Source organism: Pipra filicauda, unplaced genomic scaffold (genome assembly GCF_003945595.2).
Source record: "Pipra filicauda isolate LSUMZ 115617 unplaced genomic scaffold, ASM394559v2 scaffold305_size881528_pilon, whole genome shotgun sequence".
In the NCBI taxonomy this organism is placed as follows: Eukaryota; Metazoa; Chordata; class Aves; order Passeriformes; family Pipridae; genus Pipra; species Pipra filicauda.
This window is the reverse complement of record NW_024104427.1, coordinates 534,368-559,286: the sequence shown is the minus strand read 5'-3', so window position 1 is coordinate 559,286 and position 24,919 is coordinate 534,368. Positions and strand designations below refer to the sequence as shown.

Genomic DNA, 24,919 nt, shown 5'->3' with positions numbered 1-24,919 from the left:
AGGAGCTTTTGGGGTGTTTGGGCAGTGCTTCCCTGCTAACTTCAGTCTACATTTAATTAAAGAAAAGAACAAAATTCTGAACAAGGTGCTGGTTTTCTATGCCCTGGATCAGTACCATGATGGAATTTTTCGCAAAAGTTTCCACTGAAAAAGGAAAACTAAATGCATGGAGATAGTAAGAGAGGAACTCTAATGAAATCAGATTTCTCTGATAGTAATTCTCTTCCTCTGACTCAGCACCTATCCCAAGTCTACAAATTCTGTTTCTTTTTCTCAAGTGTTTTGTTCAAACAGGAGAAGTAGTAAAAGGGTCTCTATGTTACTTATGAATTTGCAGAATAATTTTCAAATGTAGCTTTCTAAATGTAAAGTACATCTGATGGCTACTCTTTATTTATTTGGAGTAAAATAAACTACCTTTTCAAAGTTGTTTAATGGAAAATTCCCTGCAGATTATTTTTTTTGTCATGAAGTAAAACCACTTGTTCTTTTCAGGTATAGACATTGATCTTAAGAGACAAAAGTTTGCATTCTTTTTCATAAATATGTTGTAGATATTTTTCAAATGATGCATTTTATAATACATAAATATATATAACTATACAAGTGTATATTATATATATATATAAATAGCTTATGATCTGTTGCTAATTCTCGAATGCATTTTCTTTTGAAGGACTGTACACTTTAAATATTGCACTGGTGTCCCTCCTGTTTACACATACTCCAAAAAAGATCATTTCTGTTGTTGGACTAAAGGATCTGGACAAATATACTTTACTCTTACGAGCTCTTCTGGCTCATGGACGCCACTAGCAACCCTGGGTGTTTTAGGTCCCCAGTATCTCCCAGTTAGATGGTGGCATTCTTCACGTCCCCTTCAAGATGACTCTATAGTTGAAAAGTCACTGAAGTCCTTAAAGGACAAAAACAAGAAGCTGGAAGAAGGAGGTCCTGTGTATAGTCCAACAGAAGTGGAAGTTGTGAAAAAGTCTCTCGGACAGAGGGTTATGGATGAACTGAAGCACTATTACCATGGGTTTCGATTACTGTGGATTGACACCAAAATAGCTGCAAGGATGCTCTGGAGAATCCTGCACGGAAACACTTTGTCTCGTCGAGAACGGAGACAGGTACTGAATAAACACCAGTTTCACTTGAGTGTCCTCAGTGATTCCTCCATTTTATTTGAACTGAGTTAGTTCTTTCTGTTGTCTTCTATTCCTAGAATTAAAACTGCTAGGTGTATTTCCCTCCTGCTCACTGTGTGGACACTAAAATTTTTGGATATTTTTGCTCCAAAACATTTCAGTTGTGTTCCCTGTTATTGAAGATAAATTTGGTATTTCTAGTTGGAACAGCAGAGGATTCTTCTGTTTTGTCATGTGGGCAGCAGTTGTGGTTTGTTCTCAAGTTCCCATCCATGTGCTACCTCTCTGTATATGGTCACTTTCTCTGCTTTTTCACTCCAGCTGGAAAAGTAGAGGGAAAACACTTCTAGTAAAGGTTGGATTTGTGCCAGTTCTATTTCTGGTTTGTTGCTTGCTTGTTTTTTTTGGTTTTTTTTTGAACGGGATTAAAGCAGCAGGCTGAAATTCATGACTGATAATGTACTATCTCAGTTATAAATATATCTGAAATAATTTTAGTCCAGATACATTTGTTTTCTTCATGACATGTAGCTTACGTGTATGAAACTGTAAAAAGGAAACTGATAATTTTAAAGAAAAGGGAGATGTAAAATATGAGTGCTTTCAAATTTGAATAACATACATGCATTTCAATAGTAATTTCAGGTTCTGGATGAAGTAAATGGAAGCTTATTCAATTAGAATAAAAAGTTATATGGATATTTAAAAGCATTTGATGTGAGCTCATATATGAAAAGACTGTAAAATAATAAACTGGTGTAGTTAATTCGTTTTTTTACTTTAAGAATGCATTGATATTTGACTTCACCCGTTCATTAGCAAAATATGCAACGTGCTGATTTGATAGTTCTCGTTTTACTGTTTTAAAGGACAAGATGTTTAAGCAGTTTATACAGATTAAAAATTCAAGTCTGCCTTCCTGCCTTTTTTAAATACAAAAAAAGCGTTTCAGCTGTTGCTGAAAAAAAAAATGTGCTGGAAGAAATGCTGGACAGCAAAAAGTGTATGTACTCTGCAGGAGGAGTGAGCAGTGCTGCCCGTGGGCACAGTCTGGCGCTCTGCAGTTTGTGCACTTGCACACACGAAGTGTTAGGGTCACATCTCTGCCCTCAAAACTTCCGATAAATGATAAAAAAACATGAATATTTGCTCATTGTTTTCATAATTTCCTGATAAAATTAGGTACACATGTGAACATTTTGATGTGTAATTAGAACCCATCACATCCTAATGCAGAATGCAAAGGTTTTTCCTATATTCACAAGGCGAAACAAATAGCAAAAATTGTTACATGCACATGTAGCAGTTTTTAGCTGTGGGTACCTGTGGTCTCTTTCCAAGAACAGCACCGGTTGATGGTCTCAGCATTTTCATGCTCCTTATTTTTGACGCCTTCCTTATGCTGGTGCAAGAATATGCTTGGCAGCTGATCCAGCTGAGACGTTGCTCAGCAATAAATATAACAGTGTGTGCTGACGTGAGAGGGGATTATGTGGTGCCAAGAAGGAGTAACTGAGGACACGGGAAGGTGAGGGCTACAGGACTTGGTGAAGCAGCAGTTCTGGCTTGTGCTGGCTTACTGAGAGCTTTGGGAAACTTGGAAAGCCAAGTGAGACAAATTAATTCATGGTTTCAAACAGAATCAGAAATTCTCCAGAGGGTGGATTGAAACCATTGATTTTCCTGCCTGTGTTGTGTTCACTGAGCTATACTTCTGGGAAATTATACAAACAGCAGTAATATTCCATCAGTAGGTGGACTTATTAATTTGATTGCCCTTTGATCGTAGATCTATCTTTCTCATATTTAAGTAGTGATCTGGCATTTGGCCTTTCTGGATTCGTTTTGTTTTTGTGTGCAGATGTTCAATTTTTCTTGTTTTAAATAAAACAGAAGTTTTTTTGTTTGCAGATATGAAGTGGTGTTTACACTGATGTAGCCTGTCTCTTACCTAATGACGTGTGTTTGTGTGAATGTATATGCATGTAATCTGGTGTAGGAGATGTAGAGAAAATAGTTTTAAGAACTGCAGTGATATTAGTTTCTCAGTCTAGGTTTTGTGTTTTCTTTATTGGAGGAAGAGGACATCCTATCTCTGGAATGAAGGCATGGTAGACTTAGAACCCAGCATCAGTGAAAAGCAAAGCCATCTTGCAGCTAAACAAAACCCTTTATCTATGGTGTTTTTTTAAACCTTATTTCAAGTTTGTTTTAACACAGTTAATTTCTTTTTATCAGTTCAACCTTAAATCATAGTATACTGACTGATTGGAAGAAGTCTTAAAATTTTGATGCCAAATTCCCTAAAACTTTGCAAAAGTTGCTCCTGAACTTTTAAAAAATGTAAAATTAAAATTGAAGTACATACTGCCTTAAATGTATTAAGCTGTACATGAACTGACAGTCCTAGAGAAATTTTATCTTCATGCAGACTGACAAATGAGTTATTTCTGCCTGCCCTTTCCTTCCTCTTTGGAGGCAATAATGGAAGGATATCCAAGTAATCTAACCACATGAACAAGCATTTGCAGCATGGCTAATGCAAAGGGAGCTATTGCTTCTGTAAACTAAAAGTCAGTTCCAAAATTCTGCTGGTACAATTGCTGGCAGGGTTTGGATTAAACAGGGTCACATACCTACACTTAGGAGAGAGGGCAGGAAGAAGTAAAACATGCAAAATATGATACTGGCTGTTAGAAACTAATGGCTCTAGTGATGGTTCCTGCAGCAGGATGGTTCAGGACATGGAAGTGAGGTGGCAAACACTATGGAGTTTGTGGCAGGTCTGCCAGCTTTACAAACTCTTCAAGCCTGCAGAGGGGGGAAAAGTGGAACCCGTGAGCTGTAGCAGCAGATACAAGGTAGTCACAAGGTCTTCTTGCTGTGCTGCCAAATAACATGTGTGTAATCGTACACCATTGTATTAGGTTCCTGTGTAAAGCTGTTTTTCTTGAGTTAGCCGAGTGCAGTTCCATGATTTATGTAAGATGATCCAGGACAGTGCTGCTATGGAAAAAAAAGCTGGTCCTGCTTGGTGCTTTAATCAAGTTTTGCAACACCCCCTGCCCCCAGCTCTCCTCTTTGGTTTGTACTGATCCTTTTTCACTTGTCTATGTATGTATTTATGGACCAGTTTTACCTGGATCAGAGGTGTGACTGCTAGTGCACCTTCATGGCTCTTTATACCTTGTCTCAGGTTAGCATTAGGGTAGCTTAATCCAGTGGTAAAACTGCTTCCTTGGATATGGATTTTGTAGAAATACTTGCACGCACTGACTGAAAATAGAGACTGGGTTAAAATAGGAACTCTGTACTCTAGTACTCTAGAAAATTTTGAGGTGGGTTTTTTTGGAACTTGTTCTTCTGAGGTTTAAAATTTTCCTCCAAACTTTTTTTTTTTAACTCCCTGGTAGTCGTTTGCCTTCTATTGTTGGAATGAATGGAAAAATCCTTGAGCCTCTAAACAATGGACCAAAGCATCCCTTCTGGGAAACTGAATTTTTTTATATGTATAAAAACGAAACCAAAAAAAAAAAAGTGGAACTTTGAATCTGTATAGCATGTGCATTCCTCATACAGTATTTAAGATTCTGTCTGGTTTTATGCTAAGAAAATTTTGAATGAAGTTTTACAGGTTTTGTATTCTAGCAAATCAGTCCTAGGCACGTGAGGTCTGTGCTGGTTGTTGCTGCTGTTCCCCTTGATTGCTTTGAGCTGCAGGAAGGGGTGAGAGGGGGAAGCATGTGTTTGGTTTTGTAATAGCATTTAGGTTGCCAGTTTTTACCACTCATAGCTGTGTTTATCAAATCCTGATGTTGAATGACATCTGCTGTGGCAGTAGTGTGCCATAGTGCACATCTGGCCTTTGGTGTCTGATTTAGGAATGGACAGTATTCCCAACAACCAGTTATATCTGTTGTAAAATAAGGTAGAATCAAGCAATATCTGCACTCCCTAATATAAACTGAGTTCTTAAGCTTTCAACAGTTACTGAAAGATTTGATTATCGACTGTGGAGCCTAATATACATCTTTGTGAGTGTACAGAAATCACAAGGACGGTATTTCATGCAGCTGAACATTCAGTAACCAATGCCTTGGCCTGCTTCAGAGGATTACTGCTCTAGAAAAGCAGTGATTTAAAAAAAAAAAAAAAAAAGAAGCTACCAAGCTGGGCTCATTACCCTGGATTTAAATGTACATTACAATTGTTATAAGGCACAGGGGGAGGGATCTTTCATTTTGTTCTTGGTTACTTAGTCCATAGTAGCTCATGCATGTAAGAAGTGGTGGAGCACAAATAAAGATGCATAAAAGGAGTTAAGCAGCTTTAATGACAACAAATGACCACCTCCTGTTTTCAGGTGCTTTTAAGAGGTTTAAATGAGATACTTGTTCAATAATCCTATTGAGACACAGTGAGGCTTTTGAAATACTTTCTATAGTGTTGAAAAGTCCTGAAACTCTGTAGTATATAGCAACTTGAAGAAAAACATACTAAAAACTGACTTTGTCACATCCTTTTTCTGTGTTATTTTAAATTTTCTTAATACCAAATATATATATGTGAGCCTAAGTGATAATTGGATGATCATATCACGTATTTTTAAAATAAATATTTAAATTTTAGCTTATCAATACATATCTTTTTTTTTCCCTTCTAGTTCCTTCGAATATGTGCCGATCTTTTCCGCCTGGTCCCTTTCTTGGTTTTTCTTGTTGTCCCATTTATGGAATTTTTGCTTCCAGTAGCTCTTAAGTTGTTCCCTAATATGCTACCCTCTACGTTTGAGACAAAGTCTAAAAAGGTAAGCAGGTCTGAATTTATAATCCAGTAACATTTTGAAAAAATTAGAAATCTTCTTGGTAAAGAAATTAGAAAAAGTCTAAAGAGTAGGTTTGGTTTTTTTTTCAGTGTTAGGGTAATGCTTTTATCTTCCTTATCTTGTGTTGAAGATCTTGCTGTTTAACGTATAATAATGAACCAGTACCATCCTGGTTTACCTGTTTATATGTGCAGGTGCTGAGCTATCAGGGCTCTAAGCCTCTCGTGTCTTTTCTGCTATCCCCATCTCCGTTTTCAATTCAGAAATGAAAGCTCTGAGGCTTAATTTTCCTGACTTGTATTAAAATAGACATTGTAACATTTATAGTCTTTATTCTTGATACAAGGTTTTTCATATGTATACTTAGTATTTAAAACAGCTTCTTACGCATTTTTTGTTTAGAGTTTATTTCTTTCAGTTAAGTTTTATCAGAATTAGAAATCCCACCAAAAAGCCCCACAAATTCTCACTTTCAGAGTACAAAAAGCTTCCATGAGGTTTGTACATGGGGAGTTCCCAGTCAGTCACAGATATAATCAATCATGATTGTGTATTTGGATTTAAGTAACCACTCACGTCTAATTCTGTGATAAATTCTCTTTGGATGAGATGTAGTGTAGGATTTCTGTGCTGGATACAAGGGTTGGGAACTACCCAAACCATTTTTTTTTTCAATCTTTTTGTTGCTAATTTAGAGAGTGCATGTTAGTTTTAGCAGGTGAGGCATTGCATCTCATGCCTCATGGAGCTTGGAACCTATTTTTCAGAGTAATTTGGAGATATTTGCTAAGAGTGAATGCCCTCTTGGGATGTATGTGTTACAGCAGGAGTTCAGAAGTACTTCACATGACTTATCTGAGGCCAGAAGAAGTGATATTTTGTGCACATGTTTCTGGAAGGAACTTTTAAAACCAAATATTTTCTTAACAGGAGGAAAGGTTGAAGAAAGAATTGAGAGTAAAGCTTGAATTGGCTAAATTCCTTCAAGACACCATTGAGGAGATGGCATTAAAAAATAAAGCAGCCAAGGGAAATGTGGCAAAAGATTTTTCAACGTTCTTTCAAAAGGTAAAAAAAATTAAAAATGTGTTTAGTCTTGCTACAGAAAAATGGCTTGGTGTTGTATTTGGTCTATGGTAATCGTCAGATACCTTTATCCTGTTGGACTTGAAGAAGCAGGATGTAGAAGTTTTTTTATGATAAATTTCTTTTTTGTGAGTAATACTTCAGTGTGATAAAGTTTTACTGTTCTTTGGTGTTCTAGCTGGTGCTTTTACTCTCTTATTCTAGAAGCAGCGTATTTCTGCTCATTTGCTTATTGTTCTCTTATTTTGTTAACTAGTTAATTCTAACATGAAACATTGTGTGCTCAGTGGTTATTTGTGTAGTTTTTGACCTTTTTTAAGCCTAGGTAAGAAAACTGGGAGAAGGGAGTTCTTTCCTAATTAACTAATTAAAACTTTGTGGGGGAAGACAGTAAAATTTTTTTGGTCAGATCTAATTCTGCTTGTAGAAACAGTTTTTAAATGCACAGTTGCCATGCTGCTGAAATCCTTTTGGTCACTGACTATAACGTATAGTCTGGGGTTTAGCTGTAATGTGGTTGCTGTGTTTGGTGCAAAATTTTTCTGTTCACAATCAGTTGCTGACGGAGAGACTGAGTGTCAGACATCTGCCTCCTGTATTGATGGCTTTTAGGTTTGACAGTGGTTCCTTTCACCAAACTGTAGGTAAGGGTAGAAAATTCCCTGGAGATAAAAATACCTTCTTAAATCTTCTCAGGATAGGATTTATCTCAGTCCACTCACACTTTTAATTTCTCTTAATTGTGGGGCTGTTGAATAAGAGATGGAGCCAACAACATCACTGGTGCTTTGTTGAAAGTAAGGCTGTGGTCCCCTCCTTTGGGCAGTGCATGTATTTGCACAGAAAAAGGCACATAAGCCTGGGGATTTCAGACCTGAACTTTACAAGTCCTGTCAGCTTAAGATTGTCCTGCTTGTCAGAGGTAAGAATGAAGTTCTGAAGTGGGGGGTAATGAGATGATGTTGATAGTGCCGCGTGGGTTACCGCACATCATCGCAGTGGCAGATTTTGCCAGTCAGCAGCTGCTTGCAAAGTTCATGTACTTTGAAGCTTCTATGCAATTACCTGTTTCTGTTATTTTTAATCTGCAGAACATTGTAAGTCGTTAGTTATAGCAGTCAGTGGCTGAAGCACTGGCCCTGCAGACCCTGGGAACGTGCCACTGCTGTGCTTCATGTTTGGAACATTTTGTTTTCTTCTGAAAGAGCTGCTACTGAGAATTTGTGTTTGGCCGTTAATTTCTGTGGAAATAAATGATGTTTCACTCCACGTTTGCTGGAGGAAGTCCCAAGTTCCTCTGATGACTAAAAAAGAAGTTTCAAGCCCCGCATTTCTTGTGTGTGGGTGTGCTTTTTGCAGCATTATATTTCTCATTTGTGCCGTGGAGACAAAATTCATTGATCTCATTTCACTGTACCACATAATAAATGTCAGAGCAAGATGAAGCTTAAATGTTTCCCACCTTTTTGCTGTTCTTTTACAGCTTCTTCTGTGTTGAAGTATTTGATACTGCAAGAACCATTGATTATAGGCTTGCTGCAGAATTCCAGAATTTCCCCATGTTGCTTTCTAGCTAGTGATGTACTAGAAAGCTTCAGTTTGTACTCTTAAGAAACACATGGTTGGCTCTTCATCTTTAAACAAGGAAGAAAATACTTCCTATATTTTTAAAGTGCCATTTTTGGCTCCCATAGTGAAGACACCGGTGAAGTGGAACAAGGCCTTTGACCTTCCTTTCTCTGAGTTGGTTTCTCTGCTATACAAGTATCCTGGAGGTTAATGGACTTGAGGCCATCTTGTCTTCCAAATTTTTACCTTTTCCTGTGCTCTCGGTAGCTGTTTACTAAAATATTTCAGTTTGCTTGTAAAAAAGTTAGGCATGATACATCAGTCTGTGTAGGTAATGTTAGGTTTTCAGACTGTAGATTTTTGATGCCATGATGTCACTAATGAGCTTTCAATGGTATCCTTTAAATAGAAAAATCAGCACCTATGCAGGTGATAATGCTTTACTATGACCTGATAAGACTAGGGAATGATTTTTCTCCTACTTCTTTGAACTGTTATTTCTGCTTCCTGTAATTGGATTTAATGACTGTGAAGTGCCCTTTGGCCAGACATCACTGAAAAGCTTAACTTTGCATTTGTACAAGTAGTTACATAGAACCTTCCAGTATGAAGGATGCAGAGCCCTGTTCCAAATAGTGGTTTATACTTTGGAATAACTTCAAGTACAAGAACATTTGCACTGGGGTGTTGCAGAACAGCTAGGAACTGAAAGCCAAACAATATTGTAACAAATGTGCTTGTGGAGAGAAGTAGGTAGGTAAGTGTCCTAATCCATGTTTCATAGGGACAGCAGTGTTGCAAAATTTTTGCCATTGGATGTACTTCTCACTATATCTTCACAGGGTGATGCTTTTAATGTGCTTCTGTGTTTAGTAAGTGTGATACCAGAAAGAATACTTGTCAGGGTGACTTCTCTAGCAACTTTGTATTCACTCAGATGTATATATACTTAGATTTTGAGGTATTATGCAGCATTGTTGGAAACTGCGACACTATCAATTCTTTTGACTTTTGTAGTACATAAGTTGTTTTTTAAAAATTTGTGTCATTACTTCTTTGTGTGCTATTTCCTATCCCAAAATGGATGCAAAGTGTTTGACAAATGAGGAGAATGTTTTATTCAAAATAATGCCCAACCTTAACACCTGCTTTGAAAAGCTTTGCGTGCGTTTGTTTTTTTTCCTACAGATCAGGGAAACTGGTGAAAGACCCAGTAATGAGGAGATCTTAAGGTTCTCTAAATTGTTTGAAGATGAGTTGACACTGGACAATCTGACCAGGCCACAGCTGGTGGCACTTTGTAAATTGCTGGAACTTCAGTCAATTGGGACAAATAACTTTCTCCGCTTCCAGCTGACTATGAGGTTGAGAAGCATAAAAGCAGATGACAAGGTGAGTCATTCTGAATAGGCACTGGATGATAATTTTGGCACATAAGAGTAGTGACTTTGTGGAAATATATATGTTTGTTTTCCTAGGTATTTGTCTTTTTTGTCGTAATTGTCTTATTTTTTGAGCTAACTTAAAACGAAAAGGCTTGAAGAGCTTAAAATCGGGTGCCCTTATTTGTAACGAAAAAACTCACCTTTTTTTAATCTACCATTAATCGCAATGAAAGTAATTCTATTACAAAGAAAAACGTTTCTATGAAAGTGTAATTTGTAAGGGAGCTGATAGAAATATTGGCTTGGAGATTGACATGGCCATTGTGGAGGTTTTTGAACAGTGGAGGCTGTTTTGTGTTACCGCAGCAGCCTCTAGTGGCCATTGTAACACACGGACTGTGCAGTGATGGTGGTGCCTGTGTTTTGAGCTCTTATGTACTGAAGTTGACTTTATGCATTGTGCAGATGATTGCTGAAGAAGGAGTTGATACCCTGACTGTTAAAGAGCTGCAGGCAGCTTGTCGTGCCCGAGGGATGAGAGCTCTTGGTGTGACAGAGCAGCGTCTCAAGGAGCAGCTTAAACAGGTATAGTTTTGCAAGACTGAATACACAGGCCTAGTTGCAGTTGCTAGCTCTGATTTTTCTTCTGATTCTGAGAAGTCATTTTAATTCTGTTCTCATTACAGGCTTGGTTAAAAGAGTCTTTCTTCTTAACAGGCTTTTATAATGCATAAATTGTAAGAATGTAGTAGCTGTGGGTTTCTGCCTTTTGACTGGGCCATGATATTTTGACGATGCAAATGGATACTTAAACATAGCCAGTATATGTTTTCAGTTTTGGAAGTTTGTCTTGTTAATTGTTTGTATTGCTCTGTAAAGAAATTTTTGCTAAGTAAATCAGTTCTTTGTCTTTTGCTGTTGCCTGGTTTAGAGGAAGATGTGTTGGAATAGGTCCAGAGGAGAGCCACTAAGTTATCACATGGCTGGAGCACCTCTGCTATGAAGACAAGCTAAGAGAGTTGGGGTTGTTTAGCCTGGAGAAGAGGAAGCTCTGGGCACACCTTATAGCGCTTTCCAGAACCTAAAAAGGGCTTACAGGGAAGCTGGAGATGGGACTTTTCACAAGGCCATGCAGTAACAGGACAAGAAGGAATCGCCTTAAGCTGAAGGAGGGCAGGTTTAGATTAGGTATTAGAAAGAAATTATTTTCTGTGAGAGTGGTGAGGCACTGGAACAAGTTACTCAGAGATGTTGTGGACTCCCCAACCCCGGAGGTGTTACAAAGCCGGGTTGGATGGGGCTTTGAGTAACAGTTTAATGGAAGGTGCCTTTGCCCGTGGCAAAGAGGTTGGAACTAGATGGATGATCTTTAAGGTTCCTTCCAACCCAAAACATTCTGTAATTCTCATATGTATATGAAACAAACCACTTTTTCAAACACTCATTGAATATTACTTGAAATACTTGTTCAAACAAAATACTTCTTCCCATATTTCAGTGCAATTGCTGTAATTCTGGTTATAGGCTGTAGTTCCTGTTGTAGGATATTGACTGATAAGTAGTGGTTAAAAAATTTCATATACTTTTTTTGTGTGTGCTTGACTTTGTCTGTAAAAAAGAAAAAATCCCAAAGTTGAAGATTTGTTTTCTGTTTTGCATTTATAGTGGTTAGATCTGCACTTGAACCAGGAAATCCCTACTTCGTTGCTTATTTTATCCAGAGCCATGTATCTTCCAGATACCCTTTCTCCAGCTGATCAGCTCAAAACAACACTTCAGACACTACCAGATAGTGTTGTAAGTATTGATGTGCACAGTATGTGCACCAGCTTTCAGTGTCATCACTGAAAATCCATTCAGAGAAGTAGATGTTCTTCTTGGTTCCTTTCTTTTCCATGAAAAACTAAACCATGGATAGGTTTGAGTGACCTTCAAATGCAGAAGAAATTGTGTTATGTGTGGAGGGGTATGAGAATAAAGCAAATAGAAGGCAACAGTAGATTGCATGACAGCAGACAGTAATAACATAAAAAGGTTTGGAATACACATTTTACTTACATAAATACCATGAATGCTCTGGGCCAGATAAAGACATTAATCTATGAAAATATATGATTTTGTTATGTAGAGAGAGAAATTATCAAATTATTGGTAGTCTTGAGAGAAATAGAATGAAGAACATGTATGATTTCAGGGTGAAAAGTTCATGATTCCACCAGAAACAGAAACTTTGTTTAGAAAACTTTCTCAAGAAAGAGAGTCATCTTTTCCTGAGAAATGCAAAAATTGGGTAACATTTGGGGATTTCAACCTGATTCATTAGCATACCTGTACTACCTACCTCAGTAAGAATATCTAAACTTCTTAAATCATGCAGACATATATATATATATATATATATATATATATACATATATATACACACACACACACACATATATATATACACACACTTTTATTAGACTTATGTTATTTTTAGGCCAAAGAGGCCCAAGTGAAAGTGGCAGAAGTTGAAGGTGAAAAAATAGATAACAAAGTCCGTCTGGAAGCAACGCTTCAGGAAGAGGAAGCCATCAGAAAAGAAAATGAAGAAAAAGAGATGGAAAGATTGTCTGAAGCTGCAGAGAAAGCCAAAGAAACGCTTGAAGTTGCAGCTGCGGTAAGTTCTGCTCACAACTATTGAAAAGTAAATGTCAGTAATGTAAAAACTAACATGTTATGAGTTATTACCTCTGCTCTGGGTGTTCCCTGCAAGAAACTGGACTTTAAATCCACATAGGGAAGACGTGGGAGAACATTAAAAGTGACTGCAACACAGAAGGGTTTACTGTGAAGTGTTGGCTTCGTCTTACATGTCTTTGATTTCTCTTTCTTCTTAATTAGAGTAGTAAGAGAAGACTTCTTTTTCTCTAGCAGAGGTTGTGTTTTGTTTGGTTTTTGTTTTATTTTCTGCATCCTATACTTTAAATGTTCTTATCTTTGGCTCAGTGTGTCATTAATCCCATAATGTTATTGTATAATGTATGACTATGAAAGCTGCTGGCCTCCTTTACTGGTGAATTAAGCCTCGAGCTCACAGAATGTAGTTCATTGGGTGCAAGCAGGTATGTTAATGTGAAACCCACTCACTATGTTGCAGTTTTTTAACATCTCATAAAAATGTGTGTGCCTACTTTGGCAACTGTTTCTATTTTGAGAAGTCATTCTTTACTGATGCTAATACAGAGAATGGTTTGGGGTTTTTTTTAATTGAAACTTAATGACTGTTTCAAATTTAGAAAGAGGTGGAACCAGCAGTAGATCTTGAAGCTCTGCAAGCTAAAAAAGTCCAGGTGGCTGTGGATACTGAAAAAGAACTGGCAAGGGCAGATTTGGCAGTGCACTCGGAGACACTGATAGATACAGCACCCGTGTTGGAAGGCATCAAGGTAATGTGGATAACTATGTGATTTCTCACTTTTGAATGTAAAGGTTCAAAGCATCCACCTAAGAACCATGATAAGTTGCTTGTCTGTCCTTCACTTTTAACCCTCTCACCGCATTCTGTCAGTAAAAAACAACTATTTAGTAGATTGAAAATTCTTAAGCCACCAGTGCAGAAACTGAAGTCAGCACAAAACATCTCCGAGTATCTCCTTCATCTGTTTGCATTGTTGAAATTAATATACCTATTTTGTGGGGCATTTGCACTGGCTGTAGATGTAATTGGTCTGTGCATGTTTAAGCTGTGTATAGTTAACATGTGAGGAGTGAGAGGGCAAGAGTAGGTCAAGATGATTCTTCCCTTCTTTTGAAGGGTGCATTAAGTAAGGAGCATTAAGTAAGGAATTAGGTTTGGACTAGACTGTACTAGATTTGTATTGACTTCCACTTCTAAACTGCTAATGGGCAATGTATGTACACTAAAAACATTTCAGTGTACTCTTTCTCTATTTCTTCAGTATAACGTGGAACATGATTTACCACCATTAAAGTAATAGGTTAATTTCTAGACTTAGAATGCTTTGTTGTGATCAGAGCATGCTTTGCTACAGACAGTGAGTGCTCTTTTTCATTTGGTACCTGCCTGGTGTCCTTCTTTCCCTTACTGAAGATAGGAGTGACATCTGCTTTCTTCCAGTCCTCAGGAGTCTTTCCTGATGACCATGTCTTTTCAAAGATGATGGACAGTGGCCTTTCAGTAACATCTAACAGCTCTCTCAGCAGTTGTGCTTGTATCCCATTAAGTCACATGGACTTGCATGTGTTCAGTTTGTTTAAACGTTCCCTAACCAGATCCTCCTCCGTTGATGGTAGGTCTTCCTTTCTCCAGACATTGATATCTAAGACCTGGCATTCCTGGAGGCCCTTACCAGTAAAGAATGAGGAAGGCATTGACAACCTGTATTGGGTTTGCATGGCCAGATTTTGGTGGCAAGGGAGGGGGGCTTTAAGAGTGGCTTCTCTGAGAAGTTGCAAGAAGCTTCCCCCATGTCAGACAGAACCAATGCCAGCTGGCTCCAAGATGGACCTGCTGCTGGCCAAGGCCAAGCCAACCAGAGATGTGGTAACACCTCTGTAATAACATATTTAAGAAGGAAAAAAGTTACTGCACAGATATAATTGCGGCTAGAGAAGAGAGGAGTGAGAATATGTGAGAGAAACATTTTCTCTTGACTTCCTTTTGCTGCTGGTATACTTGCAGAAGCCCTTCTTGTTGCCTTTCACATCCTTCACCAAATTTAACTCCATTAGGCTTTGGCTTTCCTGAACGCATCCATGCATGGTGGGACAGTGTCTCTGCATTCCTCCTGGGTCACCTGTATCTGCTTCCAACTCTTGTAGACTTCCTTTTCATATTCCAGTTGCACCTTGTGTTTTATTTGTAGCTTGTTTTTGTCCATGGGGTTTGACGTCAGGATTTTTCTCAGTCCCGATGTTACTTTGCAGAATAACAACATTAAGTTAAAATGGATGTTTTAAGTAGAAAAATATTTTCGATTTTTCTCGACAGCATCATTATCTACCTGCTGTTACCATAACATTGTTTCCTTCAGAATGCTGCCAAGGAGGTTTCAATGGTAATAAACCAAATGGAACTAATGTGCATGGAAACGGGTGTTGTTGAGTGGTGAGTTGGCTGCCTCACTGACTGCATAGCTGGGTGCATGAAGTGCAGCCATGAGGAATGCTGTGGGAGGGAGGCAGGCAAGGCTGGGATGATCTCATTTGGAAAGAGCAAGGATATTTGTTGCCACATCTGTCATAGCGTTTGTATCACTGCCTGTTGTAGCACCAAAGCTGTGAGAATGTGTTGGCACCAGGCCATGAGTAGGACTTCCTCAACAGCCCAAACTGATACGAGAAAACAAAAAGTAAACATGGCAGTTCTTAACTGAGGTTGCAGTGTGGCCCATCCCCTAAAGATGCTTCCAAAGATTTTAAGCACAGTGGAGGAGAGGAGAAATGCAAGACTGCTGACTTCTTGAAGATGACTAATTTTATTTGAGGCAGAGGAATTTGTTTTCAAATTGAGTTGCTTCTTATTTTTTTTTTAAACCTTTTTTGCTAATGTGAACTATAGATACTGTATTAAAATCAGAAGTGAGGTTGGTGTCCAGATATCAGCATTACACTGAAACTCCTTCTGAGTTGATGAAGGGACTGGATGCCTGTTCCACAGTTGGTTCTTGGAAGCACATCATTCTTCTGCTCTGTGTTCCACACATCCTTGTTTGCACATGTCTTTCTGTACTGTACTTATGTGTCTGTTAAAAGTTTAGCGATTCAAAATAAAAGCTGCTGTCTGGGTAAGATTAATACACTAACTATAGGTAGTATTATGGGATTTTAGCATTTGTAATTAATCATCTTGAAGTCTTGCTTTTCCAGTTTGAAGGTTAGTTTTTTATTCTCAGCTTTTCAAGAGACAGGTATACTTCACAAACTATGGATGTTCATTCTCATTCTCACAAAACTTGTCGAAGATAACTTTTCTACAGCTCAACTTCCCAAACTTTACAATTTTTTTTGGTGTAATTTATCTTTCCTATACATAATGAATTGTTTCTCAGTTGTTTAAATTGCTTAACCCAGCAAAGAATGAAGTAAAACATTCTTAAATGAGGTGATTAGCTACAGAATTTCTAATAGCCAAAATGCACATAATCAGTCACATTAGCTGAACTTACTAATGTTACACTTCAAAAAAATATGAACCATAGCAAACTAATTGCCTTACTGTTTAAAATCTTTGCATTAGCCTCAAAATGGTTATGATAGTATTGACTTCAAACATGGGAAAAGAATCTTGAGTCTCTCTTTTCTGGTAAAAGACCCAAAATCTTTGAGGAAAATCACGAATGTGCCTTTCACTAATTTGTGTATGTTTTCTGTTACAGGGTGAGGAAATCACTAAGGAGGAGATTGACGTGCTGAGTGATGCTTGCACCAAGCTGCAGGAACAGAAAAAATCACTAACTAAGGAGAAGGAGGAGCTTGAGGAATTGAAGGGTGATATCCAGGAGTACAGTGAGGTGAAGAATGGGGCATGGAAGTTCTTTTTTTGTGCATATTTAGTTTTAGCAGAAATGACCCACAAATTCAGATTAACTTGGTTGGTTGTCTGTTAGCCTGAAGTTGGTAGCTGAGTGAATGAACTTTGTATGGGACAATGCAGAACCTCATTTGTATAACATGTTCAAAGCCTAGTTGTTGTCACTGGAGTAGTTCCCAGCAGATGAGAATCCTGTTCTTGCTCTTATTCCCAGGGTGACTAGGCTAACATGAGCTGACTGACTGCTGCATGCTGCAGTTCTTTCTTATCAAGGGTAGATGTCAGTATGACAGAAACTTCAAGTCAAGTAAAATTAATCTTATCCAGTCTTATGAAAGACGTGGAAAATAACATTTAAGGGGTGCATGAAATAGGCAGCAGTGTTAGAATTTATTGTTTTAATGCCAGTCTGGCTCAATTTATCTCTTCATTTGCATTTCATTTACAAATGGCTCCTGTCTTGAAATGCTAGTTGAAATCTGTTGTTGTGAATTCACACCAGCAAAAGCTTTTCTCTCTCTCTTGACTATTTCTTTTAGGATTTGCAAGAGATAAAAGAGCTCTCTAAAACTGGCCAGGAAGAGGCAGTGGAAGAGTCAAAGGCAAGCAAGAGGTTGACAAAGAAAGTGAACCGAATGATTGGTCAGATAGACAAAATTATTGTTGAATTAGAGACAAGTCAAGAGACAGTGGATGCAAAGGTGGCTGGTGGTGATGTTCCTGCTGGGTAAGTGACTTGGAAGCACTGGATATGTCTCTGGCTGTTCATCTTCACTCTTGCTTTTGTCTGATGTGTGGCTAGAAAAGAATTGGTAAATAGCTTGCTGTTTAGAATGTTGAGGTAATTGATTTTAAAAAACAAAATTAACAAAATTGTGCTATAGATTTTCTCTCTTATAAGGTTAAATATGGTTGAATTGAGGAAGGAAAAAATGTTTTCTAATTCCCCAGATGCTAGTCCTGAGGGTGTTCTGAAAGTCAAAGCTTATCTTAACCATCTTGTTCACGTCTCTGGCACTAGTGGTGATACAGATGAAATCATGCCTTTAGTCAAGCTCCTCACGCAGTAGGTTTGCCCTGTGTCACTGACTAAAAAGATGCACAGCGGTGTGGTGAGTGTGTTCACGTTTGTTGTTTGTTACTAGCAAAGATGTTAATGAGGAAAAAGATTTCAAGGAACTCTGTGGTGTCTCTGGAGAGAAATGGGGGAACGGGTCTGGTGGAAGTGAGGAGATCATTTTACACAGTCCCTTTCAAAGACAATTTACTTCATCTCAATTTTTTGTGGCACTTCAGTTTTTCAAAGGAAGGTCTTTCCTGGTAGTTTCATTACAAAATTCATTTAGCAACACTTATCCAAGTCTTAATATTATTGGAGAGTCTTTCAGGCCATCCTGTGTCAAACAGTCATATGCTGCATATTAAAGACACTGAAACACCTGGAAACTGTGACACAAATTCTCATGGTTTGTGATCATGAATGCTGTATTAATCTAGTTTATGCTTGCACCATTTTGTGTGATTCATTGAGAGAGGATCCCAGCTCCCAAAGAGCATAACTGAACAGAAACAAGGATTCTGCTTTTGTTGCTTCTGAACTTTGTTTTTTCCAGTCCCCAGGGCAAACGGTCATTTGTTTCAGATTTTGTGTAGTAGCATTAAGGCAGCCATGTGAGTGGTGCTGCAGAGAAGTTGTTGATCAAAACCATCTGAATTTGTAAATTAACAATACAATGCAGAATCTGCTTGTACTGAATGTAATTATACTTTGTAATGGATGGTTTTCTGGATAATTTTGTAGGTGATTGTGGATGATTGAAAATTATTGGTTTGAATATTCCTTAGTTATCAAAGGCTTGGCTTTCAACCCTCAAGTTGGTGCAGTCATTATGAAGCCATCGAGAGTCATAGAAATGACACCAGTCCAGGATATTTGGTGGCAGGTGGAGAAATGCTTCTTGAATAAAAGTCAGTCTGTGCCCAGAGGAGCTGAGACTACACTGATAAAAAGCTCTTCTGTTTAGTATTTATTGGGTTCACTGTCTCCTGAATTTCAGCTGGATCTGTACTGGAAGATGGTTCTTCAAACTAGCAAATTGTATAGGCAAGCAGAGGCTTTAGGTAGCACAGACAACTTCATGAGATCAGTGAGCAGACAGTGCAAACATCTGAAACCTGCTAGTCCTTTCTTCTGCCAAGTCCTTGATATGAGAAATTGCTCAAGTGATTATTTCTCAGCTTTTGTTTTCCTGTGCCTTTCGTTAATTTTCTGTAGGCCAACCTCTAAATCTAAAAGGATGACAAATGCATGGCACTGCATCTTTGGTAAATGGGGGTGGGGGTCCAAAGGGCACTAGGTACACAGTCTGGGAAGCACAGGAACTGTGCTAAACTTTTTTTCAAATGCTGCTGGATATTGTATTTGTGAAATAAAACATGTGGAAACTAGAAGCACGAAATTCAATGGTAAGATAAAAATCTGCTTGTTGATCAGTAACTAATTTTTGCTTTTTGCATTCTTTCAGGATTATAAGTAGTTACATAATACTTTTACAAATGTCTGCAGTGTAGTGACTTTCAGTACTGCCTTTTGTCAACTTTACTCCTTTGGAGTACCTGCTTGCCATATACAGTTTGTGCTTTCTCTTCAGGGGGAATCTCATCAGTATTGCTGAACTAATCAATGCAATGAAACAAATTCAGAATATTCCAGAGGAGAAGCTAACTAGGATTGCAGAGGCACTGGATGAAAACAAGGATGGAAAAATTGATATAGATAATGTTGTTAAGGTAAGTCTGTGGACTATTTAAAGAAAATAAGGCTAACCATCCTTCAAACATTGGATCTGTTTTGACTTAAATTGGTAGTGCTGTCTTTTGAAGAGTCTTTACTTTATACCACTGAGGTTTTTGGTAATGTATTGTAAATAGATCTTGCAATATGTGCTAGCATCTTGAGAATCTATGTGGCTGTTTTTTGGGGGGAAAAGAAGGATCTTTATCCCGTGTCTGTTATCCACATTACCTTCAAAGCTGTAGATTTTTCTGTACATCTATGTCAAGTTTGATAAAATATGGTCATTTTTTTGCTACTTAAAAATGGGAGGGAGTAGAAGAACTACTTCAGGAACACCACTGTTGGCAAATGTCTTGACAAAATGCCCATAGATATATTTGATGTCAACACAAGAGAGTAGCTGCTCTTGCCTACTTGTGTACCTTGGCTGTCACTGAGACCTGTATTTCCTATGCTTGAAGGGCAACAGATCATCAGTTGTCTTTAAGTCCACTGTAAATGACCTGTATTTGTTGCCTCTTTGTCCTGTTTTCTGATTTTGCGGAACATTCTCAGATTTTCTCTGCGTTTCACCCGTATTTTCTTGTTTCCTTTTTACTTGGTAAATTCAGATATGTCCTGAAACTCATCTTCTTGCAAGTCATTATCCTACTCAATACAGAAATAGCACGTAGAGTAAGGCCAGCTAGAAAATCCAGTAACAGCCATTTGAAACACATTTTCCCTCTCTACTGAAGTTGTCCCAGTGGTGATTATCTTCCCTGTTGCTCTAAACAGCCATCGTACATTTAGCAACACAGATAAACTGTACTTCTGAATTCTGCATGTATTACAGAATAATTAATTCTAGGAAATTGAGGAGTTATGCCAAGAATACATTCATATAAAAAACTGTATAAAGGAATTTGGAATCATCCACCAGATTATTTTTTCACTTCCTTCCTGAAAGGCCCACCCCCTCTACTCTAAATTTGTGCCTATTAATACAGTAGAACTTTTTTGATAAAAGTAGGCCAATAAATTACTGTCTTAAATACTGTTTCAGCAGGTGCTGAATCTGGGCTTTCCATTGGAATAAATAAAATAAATGGGTCTGTTTTCAAATGTGAATCTTTGTATGCTGCACACACAAAGCTCAAAAGTTCTAAATAATTTGTTTCACATTTTAGCTTTTTTTTTAATACTCTGGATATGTTTGAGGTACTGGTTGTGATTTGAATTTGTCTTTCATGTAAGAAAAAGAATCCTGTTTTTCTTGAACATGAGAACTGAACACTTTTGTTGTCTTAACAGATTATTATAGGAAAATGCCTCAATCATGTAAAAACTAAACGCTCTCTCAATTTCATTTTATGTTCATCTAGGTAGTAGAATTGATTGACAAAGAAGATATTGATATTGGCACTAGTCAGGTTGCTGAGATTATGTCACTGCTTCAAAAAGAAGAAAAACTGGAAGAAAAAGAGAAAGCAAAGGAGAAACATGATAAAGAAGCTGCAGAAGCAAAGAATTAAGCTTCAGAATCTGAAGCTAATGCACTTGTAACCAAAATCTTGTATATCTTTGTGTCTAATGGCTACATATTACTTGAGCTTTGTGATTATGGGAAGTGTTTTGAGCTGATTCTGGTAATAAATCGTAGATGCGTTTTCTGACATATGGAATGAAATTTCCGTTCATCAGAGAAGTGATTTACTGTCATTCCATACTGATGAAAACAAAATATGCTTTTTTAGCAGTGCTCCTGCCCACAGAAACATGTATTTGCACTCATTGTTGTGGTACAGTGATCCATTAAACTTGGAAATTTGCTGTATAAATTAAGTGTATCTATCATGGAAAAATGTTTCCCATTTATTTTCTTTCATTGTTGTTTGGGGCCCAACCTTGCTCTGCTTCTACCTTTTAGCTTTTTCAGAATTTAATACAAGCTTTCTGTTCTGTCACAATATTACATATTTCGTAACCTGTTAGTGAAGATTCTGTGGCTTCAGTAGTAACTCTGTAGTTTGTGGCTTTTTTAAGCTAAATATCACTAAGCTGTTGCCTCACTGACAGAGAATGTGGCATTCTGATCACTTCTACGAATTCATGGTTGTTTTTTTTTTTCTGTTGAAGGGAAAAATCAGATTTTTCCTTAGAATGGAAACATGGCATGAAGTTTGCTACTTATGGGTGCCTTAAATTTCTTAAGACTAGGGAGTAGAGTGTGCTGCCTCTACTCAAAACTCCATGAATTGTTAAAGCATTGGAATCACAGGAGCCTTTAAAATAGTTTCAGAACACAATTCTGTCACATGGTAAAGTGAGTTAAAGTGTTTGTCTAAATAGCAAAGTGAAAATAATCATAAGGGGGAAATGTCAGTTGTGATCTTGCATATATTTTTTTAAAATGCAGATATTTCTGCATGCTTGTTTTTCATCTGGGAATTATTTACATCATAACTGGTTCTCTTACCTCTCAATTTTCGTCTCAGGTATAAAGTCATTAACCAGCTATAGTCAAGAGTACATAAATATGTTCATCTCATGGCTTTGCTTACTGTGCAGTCAACAAGTCGTGTCTGGTATTGCCAGTGCTTTAATTACATCATTGGTTTTCCAATTAATTGCTTATAGTCACTGTCTAACTGTATGACTGAATACTGGCAGTAGGTCAAGTTTTGCTCATTAATGTTCCTTCTTAGTAGTAAATTTTAAAGTTTTAAAACTAAAATACTAACTCTGGGATGTTCCATAACTTTTGGTAGCCTAAATTTTCCACTTTTCTTAAAATCTTCTATGAAATACACATTGCGTGGCTTGAACCAGCAGGGTTGTGGTTTGGCTTTTTTATTCTATTCTTATTTTGCACCCAGTCTTTTAAAATGTATGAACAGTCTTGATTTTGTGTACACTATAGAGAGCACATCTTACAATGGCGCTGTACACGGTGATAGTGAGGTGGGCAGTTAGTACTTAATGCTTTTAGTCATAATTGTATATTTTCATAGAAAATGTTGACCCCCAAGCGTATTTCAGCATAATTCCATGTGCAGTATTTATGCAGATTGGCTAAATTATTTGTATAAACTTATTTGAAGTTAGTGGAACAAGAGAAGTTTTGACAGTCTCATGGCTTGCATGATGGACCATTGTATTTAGTTGTTTCCAAAGCAATATGTACAGTGAGATGTGCAGTTCTAGAAAAAGAGTCAGTGTCTAGTTCAGCTATTGAGTTCATGTTCTGTACAGTTTGCAAAGAAAGCTGCTCACAGCACGATCCTCCTGAGAATTACTGTAACTGTATCTGAAGTGTGAAATTGCTGTGACAAAGCTGAAATTTCACATCAGTACAATCTTTGTGGTTCCTGTGTCCCTAAACAAGGGGGCTGTTCTCTTCCTCATAAATCGAGGTTGACTTGGAGATTTCAGCATGGAATTCACTTTGTAGATTTTTGAAGATCAGACTTCACTAGGTGCTTTTTTTTTAGGCCAACATTTAGATGAAATTGAAAGAGTGAAACTCATTTTACAAAAATACAGTCTTGAAACTAATTTAACATTGTATAATTTAGTTAGAATGAATGGGCTTTGAAGTATGCTAAATTTTGCTGTTGCATACTTTCAATTTAAAAACAATGTATGATGATATTACTTGACATTCCTGAAACATGGCAAAGATACTTTAAAATCGCCTGCTACCGTTCATGGAATATAAAAACCTAAGAATTGTATGCATTTGAATGCATGCAGATATAAAACAGGGATGTAGCAGAAAAAGCTGTTTTCAAAGATTTATTGGTTAGAGTTTTACAGAGCTTTAACTGTCCTTACAGTAAATTAGCAGATTGTAGTATTTGGGAGTTTAGGACAGATGCCATTCTGTGTTTACTGTTCACTTAAATTTTCTGTGGATTAAATAAGAAGGGAGTCAAAAATAATTGATGATTTTTTTTTAATGAAGAACATCCTGATTAAAATAATTGTCATACATTTATTGAACATTTTTAGCTTTTGGACTTGTTTGAAATTTGGAGTATTGTGAAACCTCCACAGGTTACATAAAATCCACTTAAATTTCAAATCACAAATGCCAGTTTTCCGCTGTTATCAAAAGCGTTTAATGGATGCATCGACCATAGCAAAGGATTTTCGTGTGGTATATCTTCCTTACGTTGTTGAAAGTAGGCAAACCCATGACAGCTGGACTTGAACAGCACATTTTCTGAAAGCTTTACAGGATTAGGAAGCCCTCGGTGATCCACTTTTACCCAGTTGTGAACCTTCCCAAGCAGCTCTGTCCCGGCGAAACAGACAACTCCAGCAGATCAGTGGCTTGAGGACTAGCTTTGGATAACAAGCTTGGTTGTCTTTTGTGTTGACCAAAAAACCAGGAGCTGCAGTACTTTCAGAGAAAGGATGACTTGCGAGTGTACAGTAACTGGTCAGAACTTATTCCTGAATGAATATTTAATCAGGAGATGTAAATATTTCTTAAAATAATTAAAGGATGTGTGAAATTTTGATGACTATGACTTACACAGGCAAAGCCTCTGAGCTCAGAGTTACATAATTGGTAAGACCATTGTTGGGATTCTTACAGATTCAAATAAGACAGATTTTGACTATGAACTATTTGGGGGGGAAATGTAAAACACACAAAAAAAGCTTTTTTAAAAATCCATTTAGCAACAGGGAAGAGAAGCAGAGTAGGGTGCAATTTCTTTTTTCCCCTTCAAAACAAGTGGGTTATAGGACCTATTTTATTGAAAAACTTGTTTCCGTTTCATCATAACTCAAAAGATGGTTTTTACAGAGATTTTCATCACTGACTGCATGCTGTGAGAGTAAATCTGCCTCCAAGTTAAGTACCAGAAAGCTGGTTCAGTAGGAGGTTTTCAGCGGGACTGCATGCACGCAGGGAATAGTCTCTTGCCAGGATAGTACCTTACACTTACATAGGCTTTGTCTGAGGGGAAAAGTTACATTTTTTATACAACTCCAAAATACTTCTTGTAACTTTATATCTGCATACCGTGCAAATCATATAAACTTTAGCTACTTCAGCATGTATTTAAATACTTTTAAATTGTTAATATAAAAAAATTGGGTATATTTAATTAAAAGAATAATCCCATATTCTGTCCGTTGTATGCATTCTGAGTTTTGCTTTTCAGTTGATGAATTTCAGCCCGTTTTACAAATTTAAGTTGAAAATCATTTGTCTGTGCTTTGAGCATATACTGGTCCTGTGTTTGCCATAACGCAGTATAAAATTTTTATGTTAATTGGAGCTTGTGTCCTTTGTTTAGTTATAATAAAAGTATCATTTTGAAACCTAATCTCTCCATTATTTTTTCTGTTGCTTTAGTGCTAATTTATTGCTGTTCAGATGAGATGCCAGGCATGGAGCTGGATGCTGATGAGCTGAGTGTTACAACTGAAATGTTTGGGGTAGAAGAGGGAAAGTGAAGGACAAATCTTTAAACGGGGGGGCTGGTGGGTTACGTGGGGTTTGGTGGAGTGGTAGTTCTTGCAGAAATTCTCTTGACTAATGTGGGGCCGCTTGCCTGCTGTAGTGAATTGTGA

General features: G+C 37.5%; 1 protein-coding gene across 1 annotated transcript in view; it reads left to right on the top strand.

Moving 5' to 3' along the window:
- The window catches only part of LETM1 (leucine zipper and EF-hand containing transmembrane protein 1), a 31,460-nt gene extending 6,788 nt beyond the window's left edge, over positions 1–24,672 (top strand). Inside the window, exons 3-14 of the mRNA XM_027715542.2 lie at positions 677–1,133; positions 5,815–5,958; positions 6,907–7,044; positions 9,820–10,023; positions 10,482–10,601; positions 11,682–11,813; positions 12,496–12,675; positions 13,295–13,444; positions 16,397–16,531; positions 17,091–17,278; positions 19,203–19,341; positions 20,713–24,672. Of these exons, the coding sequence (XP_027571343.1) occupies positions 677–1,133; positions 5,815–5,958; positions 6,907–7,044; positions 9,820–10,023; positions 10,482–10,601; positions 11,682–11,813; positions 12,496–12,675; positions 13,295–13,444; positions 16,397–16,531; positions 17,091–17,278; positions 19,203–19,341; positions 20,713–20,862 (2,137 nt within the window). The 3' untranslated portion in view covers positions 20,863–24,672. The remainder of the gene's footprint in view (positions 1–676; positions 1,134–5,814; positions 5,959–6,906; positions 7,045–9,819; positions 10,024–10,481; positions 10,602–11,681; positions 11,814–12,495; positions 12,676–13,294; positions 13,445–16,396; positions 16,532–17,090; positions 17,279–19,202; positions 19,342–20,712) is intronic.
- The last annotated feature ends 247 nt before the right edge of the window (positions 24,673–24,919 follow it).